The following is an 11,788-nucleotide window of genomic DNA, read 5'->3' on the forward strand; positions in this document are numbered from 1 at the left end:
TTGAGGGCACTGGAAGGCAGTAGGGTGGGATGCCAGTTGATTTGGAAGAAGATGGATTTCCAGAGCATAAATCCATGCTCTAATGCAAGAGACTAGAAACAGCAAGAGCGGCATCTTCATGTTGTGCTATATGGGCGCATCACAGAATGCCAAGGGACCTCCCAAGTCAGCTGATCCCCCTCCTGCTACTGTAAGCCACAAAAATCGTTTCCAGAAACGTATTAAGATCCATCTTTAAAATAGCAGCTGCCTCCCTCTTCTCCCCAGATACGTCCCATACTAGTTTTTAAAGCTTTATTCAGAACAGAGATTTATAGCTGCTCACCAGCTACCTTGTGGGACAGCACAAATGGTGTGGTTTTTAAAAGCACCTGCAAGTCTGTGCCACAGAGGACAGCTGCCTGGCACAGGGCTTAGAGCTGGCGTTACATAGTGACTGGAGAATGCTGCGCTGGGTGCTGAAGTATTGCACAAGGCTGCCTTGCATCAGCCCAGGGTTGGGGCGAGGCAAACCTCGCAAACACAAGTCCACTTGCGCTCTGGGTTGCTGCCTGAAGAGGACTTCCCATCAGTGTTTCTACCCCTTAATCCAGGCAGCTCTTCCCTGGTTTTGGTGGTGATGCAAAATGTCCTTAGTGATCTCTTCCGGCAACTCACTGAGGGATCTTGTCACATTTGAATCATTTTGTTCCTCCTGGTGACTGGTTTTGAGCCCTGGGGACCAAGGAAGGGTGGTAAGGAATGGGGCAGCTGGTGCAGTGAAGGAGGGGGGCTGTCAGGGCAAGAAAAATTAACCTTTAACCAACTCTCATAAAATTCCACTTTCCATCTCGCTGCAGCCAGGCTTCACCCACATGATACCCTAGGCCAAAACGTTTCCCGGGTTTTAGAGATTCTACAAGGGAACATATTTAAGGCCAAAAACGTGGGGGAAAAAAAGCACAATCTCTTATGCTGATTGAAAAGAAGAGAACCTGTCCCCCTGATGTTTTTCTGTGTCACCTTTTGAGAATGCTGGTTGCTCGGGTGACTCAGGGTGAAGTCAAACCCTGCCTTCTGCCGACCTCACCCAGAACACAAGCCGCCAACTTTCTTCTAAGCTTTTTCATGCTCCAGACCATTCATGTTCTCATGAAATAAACTAGTTAATCATCATTAATGATTATATCATAGATCAATTTACTGACTCCACAACATCCCCAGCTCCTGCCTGCTGAGCCAGTTAGAGAACCCCTGGCATTTTCCCTTTGTGATTGCAGTACCACCAGCAAACACTACACTTGAGACATTTCTTTTATTCAAACATTAGACCAAGTGCAATTAGCTGTGGTCAGTGCTGCAGCTTTGTTTGTTAAACAACTGAGTGCTAGAATTTGTGACACTGAGAAAAATCATTGAACATCTCATTGCCTCGATGCATGTTAATGGACTGATCTGTAGAGGATCTCAACCTACAGGCTTGTTATGGGAAGCTCTAGCACAGTGCGAGTCACCTCTGGATCACCATGCATTCTGGTAAGGAAAGGTGTTTGCTCATAAATATTTCAGAGAGTGAGTGGTTTTCCCTGGGGGTTGCAGCTGTAACACAGTACGTTCTTTCAGTAGAGAGATTAACGTATGGCAGAACAGGCATACTTGTATAGCCATGCACACATTAGCCATTTGAAAAGCTTAGTGAAGCTCTGAAGTACATTAAAAAAAAACAAAATTAGGGTTTAAGTTAAAAGGGAGGTGTTGCGTCTTTGACTGTAGAAGGAGTAAATGTCCATTTCAGTAACATGTTTCACTGAATCTTTAATGTATTTTTACATCTGCAGATAAAGTTACCGGTATCCGGAACAAAATCAGCAGGGTACCTCTATATTAACTCGGAGATGGACCACTCCCGACAATGGTGCGTACTGGGAGAAACGTATAGACGCAGGGAGAGAAGTGGTAGGAGGAAAGAGTGGAGCAGGATGTTCGCTTTAGTCATCCGTATTGCTGAGATCACGCACACAAAGGAAGCGAAAATTCATGTCTGAAGGTCTTGTGAAAGGTTATTACCATCATTACAACAAAAAATGTAAATTAGTTGAGAAATAGATTGAGTTCATCCCTATGAATACAAACAGAACATGAGCCATTCATTTGTGTGAAATGTAAGGGAATTATCTTACGTATTACATCAGAGCCTATCAAGGTGAGCTAGAAATCATGCAGGATTTTTTTCAAGCTATCCAATAAACACAGTCTTTATCGTTAAAAAAGTGCTAGAACAGATATATTACAGTAGAAGGATGTTCTGACTCCACATCCTATAGTAGCAACTTTACATTTTTGTAATACTGAAGCCTGAAAGCCTCTCTTGTCAAGGGTAAACTGATTCCTAGAACTGAGCAAAGAATTACTGCATGAATTCAAAGTCCATTCCATTGCAAAAGAGGAAATTTCATTAGATGCAAACCTCCTCACATGTACTAGTTCTCAGAGTTTGTTAGGCACTTCTGTTAGCTCTGTTTAGAAACCCTCTACAACATTTTTGCTCAGCTGCCACCAGCCATATGGTAATGTTTTATTTTCATAATTAGATGAGCACAACTTACTGTATGGGAAGTAAGGTGTAAAATGATGGGAGGAAGGCACTTGGCTGGGACTTGAGAGGCTCAGGGCCAGACCTGGCCTCCTCCCTAGTGACCAGAGATACCCCCCAGAGGCCCCCAGCCACCTTCCTTGCACACCTACACTTCCCTGGGCACCTGGGCTCTGAGCTCCTCACTCCTCCTCATCCCCTCCTCACAGATGGAGGGAAATAACAGTTCTCTACTGTTTCACTGAGTTACTGAGAGGATAACTGAAGGTTGCAAGATGTTAACTATAGCAGTAATTGCAGTGCATACCTCTCTCTCTCAGAGTTTTGTTTTAAAATGAGCTCTCCATACATTTCCATCTGCAAGCTTAAGAAGGGAAAAAAAATGCATCTTCTGTAAAAGGGTTTGTGGCAGACAGATCTGTCATACTCAGCCATCTTGGCTTATATGTGGGGTCCTGTGCACAGCTCCACTTGGGGCTAGACAGGGCTTAGTGTCCTTGCACCTAGCTGAGGAACTAAGAGTAAAATGGCTTGTTCCCATCTGCTCTGCAACGAGGAGCTCCTGCAATCCCCGAGAGAAATAACAAATGTGTAAGTGGGCCATCCTGGTGGGGCCCTGCAGAGCATGCATGTGGGTGCTTGCAGCGGAGACCCATGAGGCAACCGGACCGATACAGACACAGTGAAACAGCATCAGGAGGTGAGCTCTCTCTGCAAAAGTAGTTGAGGCTCCCAAGCCACTGAAATGCTTCAGACTCTGAGTGACCAGCCTGTCCATCAGGGGTTATTTATTTATGTAGTTACTAAAAAGAGGGCAACTGAAAAGCAGGGAAATTGGGAGTGCGTGAGCTGGTTTAGACCTGGGAGGGAGCGTTCGCTCAGGTGCAGGCGGCGCAGGGATGGGGAGAGTGCCCGGCAGCGAGGGCGGCCAAGGCACCAGTCCTGCAAAGTGACCCTTGCCTGCCCCGAAGTGAGCAGAGGGAAGGGCCAAGACCCCAGGCCATGCTGAGGGGAGCAACCAGTTGCTCCTTCAAGCCCTGTTTTAAATGAGGCAGTTGCTTGTCCTGGGTCGGATGGAGGCAGAGGGCTGGTGAGGGAAGAGCCCTGCTGCAGGCCCATCGCACAGAGGTGCGGCAGGCTAATTACCTAATTGTATGTACTCGGCACCAACTCCAGCAAAAGCAGAGCTGGGTGAGTGCCAGGAGCTTTTGAAAAAAACCCTGTCTTAGTACCCCGAAATAATAGTCCTTCCCAGCTGGAAAAGCAGCACAAACAATCTCACAGAAATGGGTTTGGAGCAGAGCTTAGAGGAAGGAAAACGCTCCCCCTCAGCCTCCAACAAATGCAGTTTCCTCTCTCCTTTGAGTAACCACCTTCGTACCCCGTCAGGGTTTCAGCAGTCACATTGAGTGATCACACAGTGTTCAAAATCCTCCAAGCCAGGATAATTCCTTAGCAACACAGTCTGGCTCCAAGGCTGGAGAGGAGCAGAGCAAGGAATGCACCCACAGGTTGGAGAGGAAGAAAGGCACTGGGTCAGGGGGGAGGAATGTCCTGTCTGAAAATAGCTAGCAGGATTTTATTCGGGTTGCAACAAATAGGAACACGCATCCCAGACCTTTAAATCTGGGCTGCACTACGCAATTAGGGAAAACAAAACAGCTTTCAGAAGCTGGCACTCGCAAACCAAGTTTTAAAACACTTGAGAGAATTTTTAAGAGCAATGAATGTGTGGAATGATTTGTTTCTTCATGACAGCTGTTTCTACACCGACTTTACTACTATATTAAAAGTGATGGAAACAAGTTAAAAATCTCTTTTGGTTTGTGTCAGCTGGTGCCTTCAGGATGTCACCTTGAAACTGCGGGATGGTCAGAATATTCCAGTTTACCACTCCCCGGTGGAAAGCATCGGTGTGCAAGGCGGCTGAAAATCAAAGGCAGCTGCTTCTCCGCCTCCCATTGAGCCAAAGGAGCCATTAATCGATTGCATCCCGCTGTGTCTGTGAATGTACACGGTTGTCACAAGTGACAATTTCACTTAAGTGGGTCCTCTCGAGACAATTTTCTCTCTAAGATTGACCTCATCATTGTCATAATTGTAATTTCTTTCTTTTGCTGGTTTATTCATGTGTTCAGCAGAAGCTTAAAATAAATACCTTGCAAAAGACTTGCTGTTCCAGAGAAGTCATGTGTTATGCCCTGTGTGTGCTGGTATTATGAATTTGAAATAAATAAACTGCCAGGAAACTGAGCTTTTCTACAATTGCAGACCCAAGTCAGGACAGTTGGGCTGCTCCGTCATGGCTGAAAGACTAAGTCAGCTTCTCACAGCGATTCCCTCGCTGCTTCAGTTTTCCTCCGTTTCTCAACAAGGGACGAAGCAGTGAAGGTGAAGCTCCTCCACTGCTAATGAACGAGTCACGTATCGGGTAGATTTGCCCCCTCACAGTTATCATTAAAAACCTCATGAGATAGCAGAGGCCACTCATCCTAACTTACGAATTCCAGGAAGAGCCTTGCTACTTGCACTGCTCGCACTGAAGGTCAATATAACAGAAGAAGCCACTGTTTCACACGAGCACTGCCTGACACAAGTTTGGGAGAGCACCTCCACTCTCCCACTTCTGCTTAGGGAGGAAAACACTCGGGAGGTGCACAACAGGTAAAATACTGCCACAGTTCAGTCAGGCTACAACAAGAGATTTTGATTGTGCCTTGATTCTGTCAATGAAACAGCTCAACCAACAGAGGTAGAGAATTGCCCATCACTAGGAGCAAGTTGAGGAATGAACAAAAAACCCAACTCCCCCCCACCCACCAAAACCGCACATTCAAACAAATTGCAAAGCCTAAGGCACAGTCTGAGATGGTGAAGAGACACAAGGAACTGTCCTGCCTTGAAGTAATATGCAAGCCACTAAGAACATCCAGAAGAAAGAGTATCTTGGGTTTATTGTAACAGAGCAGGTTAATCATGATGCAGGTAGTGAAAGCCCAGAGCTTACGCCACTCAATTCTGTCCCCGCCCCCCCAACATCCAAATCTGAGTCCTAGAAACCCACCAAAGGCAAAGGCAATGCAAAGCTTTTCAAGGGTAATAAGTATTGGACAGAAGGGAGAGCTAGCACAAAGAATCGTTAAAGACCAGCGAGCATTTTCCTGCTCAACAATGACCCAGCAAACTGAGTGAGGTGGCTTTTGAACAAGTCTGAAGAGCAAATGCCAAAGCAAGCGGAAGGAGATACTAAAGGACCACAGCAAAAGCACCTGTGACAAACTATTTTAGAAGAAAACAACACACACGAGCTTTAGTTTGGGATTCACTGAGAGCTGCCAGGATGAACAGCACCTGTGAGACCTCATCCAACCCATATGAATGCCCACCATGCCAGGGGAAGGATTAAGATGAATCAAGGAGAGACATTGTGTCCCAGCTGTACAATTGGGATCACTACTATCTGTTTTCACAAAACAGCATACAAACCGTGTGATTTAAAAACATTAGCCTTACACTACTGCAGCCCACTAGCAAGAAAACCACCTGGGAGATGTGGAGATCTCCTGGCCATCCGGTGGCTCAGAGCTTGGTCAACTCTGGCTTTTGGTCACTGAAGAAGTTTGGCGGGGAATCAAACAGTTGACAAGGAAAAGCCAAATCAACCACTTCACATCCATCAATGATCACTTCCCTGCCTGCAGCTTTGACTCGTTACCAACCTCCAAAGAAGCTGTGGAGAGCAACCACAGCCCATTCAGTCCCTCCCTATGCCTGTGCTAGGAGTACCTAGCACACGCCGCCATACACCTGCCTTTTGTCACCGCTGTGCGCTTAGTAAGCCTAGGACCTGCAGCGGCTGCAAGGTGTACAAGTGTCCAGGAAAGCTGGCCACAGCCAGCCCAGCCTGCAACACAACGCTTGCTCACCACCCTCCTGTCTCTTGAGCCGGCAGGCACAATATCCCTGGTCTGCCTTCACAAATTGCTGCACCACAATACCACCGCCTGGCCTGGCTCTAACCCTGGTTATCCGAAGCCTGAGGGAGACATCCCCACACAACAAACCTTACCAGTAACGCCAGAGATTTTATTACCTTGCTTGGTGGAAGCAGAGCTCGTGAAGAGATTCTGTCTCTCACTTTCCCCCTAGGGACCTAGCAGAGCACCCCTTTAACTTTAGGCGCTCCTGATCACCCTAACCAACCATCAAAGATGTGAGAATGAGCAGCAGCACCATATCGTACCAATGCTTCTCCAAGTCAAATCTTTAAACCTGGAGAAGGAAGAAAGCAATGGATGGAGGTGAAAGCCAGCAGATCACTGGAGTGGGACAACAGAAAAGTTACATTCAAATCCCTGCTTTTGTTTTACTACTTAATAGTCAACACAGAATTTCTTACCTCTTGACCTTGAAGAGCCTCAGAAGCCCCTTCTCTTTGTTTGAGCTCTTACAAGATGCACATATTCAAAGGGAGAAAAAAGCAGCAAGCTGGTACATTCAGTACCGAGCTGCTTTTGCCATGTGGCTCCCATTAAATACACCACAGCCCACAGCGCCTGCTTTCCGAGAGGACACAGGTGCAGCCAAGAGAGCTGGAGCGTGCCAGGAAAAGGGGGAATGCAGAGGTCTCAAAACCACCAGCAGCTGCTGAGAGCCCAAATATCTTCAAGAGAGCACCTGGGCACCCCTTTTCCCCTTGCAGTCTTTTCCACTAAGGTATGCTGGAGCAGATTAGGTTGCATTTAACCGTATTAGGTCATTGAAGCACTAATTAATTGTAATTATATTGTGTTGCATGTCACTGAATACCAGTCTGAACAATCATTTCATTTTTATTGAGAAAAAGATTCATCTTTTGATAAAAGATCCCCCAAAACCTGTTAACCTCCTTTAGAAAGCCGTTTGTTTCTAATCACAGAACAGTTAAGGTCAGGAGGAACCTCTGGAGATCGTCTAGTCCAACTGCCCCACTCACAACAGGGTCAGCTAGAGCGGATTGCCTGGGACTGCATCCAGTCAGGTGTTGAAGATCACCAAGGGTGGAGACTCCACAACCTCCGGGCAAGCTGTACCAGTATTCAACCATTCTCACGGTAAAAAAAAAAAAGCTTTTTCGTATGTTTAAACAGAATTTCCTGTGTTTCAGTGTGTGCCCATTGCCTCTTGTCCTGCCACTGGGCACCACTGAGAAGAACCTGGCTCCATCCTCTTTATTTTTTCCCCCACAGGTATTTATACAGACTGGTAAGATCCCTCCCAAGCCTTCTCTTCTCCAGGCTGACAGTCCCAGGTCTCAGCCTTGTTGGCAGGTGCTGCAATCCTGTAATCATCTTAATCATTTTCAGTGTGTTAAATAATTTCTTTTAAATTGGCTTGAAAATTTGCATAGTTCCTTTTCCAGTTGTTGGTGTCGTCAAAACAACCATCATCTTCATGACCTTAGCTGGATTGCATGTTTGTTTCTTACTCTCTACTTTGATTTTAATGGCTTCTGCCAGGCAGTCATCACCCTCAAGGAAACTATCAAGGCGGCAGGCTGCTCAGGGCAAGAACTTAATTTACAACTGAGGCACAACAAATCTTGTTTAGCAGACTGTTACAATGCTTGTGCCTATTTGAGTTGGACCTGACTAGCACACAAGGGCCTATATCAAAACCAGATGTTTTAAAAGCACTAGCTTCATAAAGGCTAAGCGTGCTGGCACGTTCCCTTTTGAGTGTGTTTCTCCAGGTAATGACAGGGTTTGTCCAGCTTACGGGCCTGTCGGCTCGCTTCCTAGCTTGGGCAGATGTCTTGCATTGCACAGGGAACATTGGTCATTTGGATTCACCTCCCATTTAGAAATGAGGATGCATCTGGTTCTTTCCTGCCATTTGCCTGCATCTTGTGTCCACTGGTCAAAGCAAAACCGTTTTCCTGCACGTTTTCTGCAAACAAAGTTTTGCGACAAAGTTCCCTGCGGCATGGCCCAGGCAGTCCCGTAACACCAGCAGCGACGGAGACCTCTCCCGTTCTTGGTGTTCCTTTGGAAGACGCGTGACACCTGGCTAAACACCTTTCGTTCATTTTATGTAGCACCAAGTATATAAAAATATTAGAATGATGTCATTTCTTGACCGATCTAATGCAGTTTCTGTTAATTGGCTTTCCTAGAAGATTTAGAAGCAAGCAGCTTTATTCAGTAACTTCTGAGAGACGGCCTTTGCCTCTCTTTGCGTGGTAAGGCCCATGACAAGAACTTCCACCCCACAACCAGGGCAGCGGGATCTCACAGGGTGCTCCTGGAAGGTGTCAGGCGGTGAGGTGACACCCCAACAGCTCCGGAGATTTTCCTGCAAGGATTAGTTAAAAGGCACCTGTGTAATTCACTCTGTACACTGGGATTACAAATTAATTGAAGAGATGGGGTACACTGATTTCAACGCATCACCAGCTTAGCTGTCACGCTGATTGCATGAGCAAGCAAAGGCTCAATGCAATTAAGTTCTCTGTGTTTACAGGAACAAAGATAATCCCTTCAAGTAGTTAAGTTCCCTTTCCTCTCCTAATTTTGCAGTAACTGTTGTGGTCCTAACGCTCTGCTTCACTTTGATAAATCGCCTTTTCTTAATTAAGAGAGATTTTTATCACACCCATATGGACTTTTTTTTTTTCTATTTTATAAAGCTTCCAGGTTGTATTTTTATGGAACCAAAATATTTTACTTCTACAGAGCTATACAGTCGTCAGCTGTCTTGTAACAGGAACAATTAATGAAATTAAGCAGTGCTAGAAGAGGCAATCCCTTTCCATAGAAGAGGCAATACTTGTCTCACCCAGCATCCAGTCGATGCTCTGACTTTCCCCACAGCAAGTCACATCAGGCAAATAACACAGCTCTGGACACAGCGCACCTTGGAGGGGATACCAGAGTTTCACTGCTTCGGAGCACACGTTTCAGCACCATTGGTTAAACCTGGATTAATGCTGCCGATTTGCATCTGCTCCACCCTGTCCTGGATACACGGCTGTCCCGCTTGGCACACCATTCACGGGCATTTAAATACCACCTTTCCAACCCCACATCCTCAGGCAGGTCATTTCCCACCTGTCAGACATCCGAAACAACAGCCCCAAGTTTAATGGCAACATATTTCTAGGTGTGGTAGACACCAAGAAAAAACCCAGGAAGATGCGCATGGGTAATGTAACTACATTTATTAATCCCAATGACAGCTTAATTCAACATCTGTAAATGCTGTATTGTGAAGATCTCTACAGTGCAAGCATATTGCTTTAGAGTGGAAGAGATTATTGGTGCATTTCATATTTGCTGCACAAATGTGTAATTCAGAAAACTAAAACATCAGTAATCCTGCTACACGGATGTTGAGAAAAATAACTTTACAGTAAAGTCCCTGGAGAAAAGCAAAGGCATTCGAACAAGAGACACCACCTAACGTATCACAGCCTGGTTCCAGCAATATCTTTCCAGCTAGTATTCCAAGCCAAGCGTGGAGGCGTACAGCCACCAGCCACAGAAGAGTTTAAGCTGCAGTAGTTTGCAATGCAGCACTGTACTGTAGCTTTACTACCGATTCCAGTCACCATGCAGTCATCCTGCACCGGACAAACTAGCCTAACTTTTGCAGTTCTGTTTCAGATCAGTAATGCTGTCTTGAAGCAAGATTATGGTTCCTTTTTCTAAAAAATTATGTTTTAAAGTGCTTCCCAATGCGTGAAGAACAAAAGACCCATCAGCTGTTCAGAAAACAAAATTGCATTTATTGTAAAGTTCCTGGAACAGTAAACACTTTATCAGAAGTACAATGAACTGGCACTATTTCTTTAAAACATTGAACTGTCTCCCAGGAACAGCACCTGGAACATCCAAGAGAGATCTTAAGCCATGGAATAACTCGGTGCAAGGCCCGCCTTCCTCCCTGCCCCCCGCCAGCACCACCAGCAGAGAAGGGGCAGGTAACTTTTATTTGCATTTCCTACCTAACAGTTCGCAAGATTCACCTGGTAGATCGCAAGCTGGAATTCACCCTTTTGTATTTAGGGACCCTCAAATGAAAGGTGTAAGGAACGAGACAAAGCACAATGCAAATTCAGCTTTGGAAAGAAAAAAAAAAAAGGATTATTTTATAGAACTTTTAGTTTAATGACTATAAAAATCTATAGCCTCTTGCTTAAAGAGGTGAACATAGCAACAAGACAGGAGGAGACAAGGCTTTGCTTTCAACTAGATGTTTGCTGTTTATTCCAACAACTGCAACGGAGGCACAGGCCTGGACCTACCCTGCCTACGGACATAGTCGTGTCTCTTGCATGGGAACCACAGAAATAACAGCTCTCCAGCAAGCTCTAAGAACATCTGCACTTCCATTCCTTTCAGCATCCTGCATTCAAGCAAACAGCAGCCACGCTCCCGGCGTCACGAAGGCAGCCTGGAGAGCGGGGACTGCGATAGCATTGCCCACAGGCTCCAAGGAGTTGATTCCTTCTCCACAACCACCCCCTTCCCCACAAACACTTTAAGGCATAAGCAGCTTTTTTCAGGTGAACTGCGTACGTACGTGCAGTCCTCCGTATTCGTGGAGCTGCAGAAAACCAGCTCTTCTTCACAAGCTAGTGACTTGTTCCCAGTCTTAATGTGTTACTTCACTAGTAACTACGCCTCTCAAAAACATTAACCACGCTAGCCCCTTTCTACAGCGTAGGGTAAGAATTTACAGCTTTACCCACACTTCCAGCGGAACAGAAATAGCTTCCAGTGCGTGGGACTGGCTGATAGTCCTGCAGTTCAACGTGATAGAAATTTTTTTCCTATTACAGGGCCAATCTAAGATGCCTTGTTTATAACTTATACTATTAAACTTTCACAACTTTATACAAATTCTTAAATGAGGTTAAAAAACACTGTACAAAACCAGCTTAAGGCACAAAAAGTTAAACAGAAACGCAGCCCACGTGAAGTCTCAAAGCAGCCAATTCAAGAGAACGTACTTGTAATAAGTATATAGTTCATTTATACATGCTAAGCTTCATTATCGCACATTACAAACAGCAAATAAGGACAAACCATATGCTGCTCAGCATCTACTCTTTCTTTAGTACCAACCCCCATCTGAGACATGATCCATGGTGACAAACAGGAATTGAAACAGCTTCTAGGTCCCTTAAATGATTTGCTTTGAGCAACCATGAGCCGTTACACATTTAGGTATGCA

At 45.5% G+C, this 11,788-nt stretch overlaps 1 protein-coding gene across 17 annotated transcripts in view; it reads left to right on the top strand.

The window, feature by feature from the left end:
- The window catches only part of COA1 (cytochrome c oxidase assembly factor 1), a 56,790-nt gene extending 52,054 nt beyond the window's left edge, over positions 1 to 4,736 (top strand). For all 17 annotated transcript variants that reach the window (XM_087766674.1, XM_087766669.1, XM_087766690.1 and 14 more), the window contains 2 exons: positions 1,818 to 1,894; positions 4,406 to 4,736. In XM_087766674.1, coding sequence (XP_087622800.1) covers positions 1,818 to 1,894; positions 4,406 to 4,502 — 174 coding nt within the window. In that variant the 3' untranslated portion in view covers positions 4,503 to 4,736. The remainder of the gene's footprint in view (positions 1 to 1,817; positions 1,895 to 4,405) is intronic.
- The last annotated feature ends 7,052 nt before the right edge of the window (positions 4,737 to 11,788 follow it).

Source organism: Nipponia nippon, unplaced genomic scaffold (genome assembly GCF_047370975.1).
Source record: "Nipponia nippon isolate SJK-2023a ecotype South Korea unplaced genomic scaffold, ASM4737097v1 scaffold_1, whole genome shotgun sequence".
In the NCBI taxonomy this organism is placed as follows: domain Eukaryota; kingdom Metazoa; phylum Chordata; class Aves; order Pelecaniformes; family Threskiornithidae; genus Nipponia; species Nipponia nippon.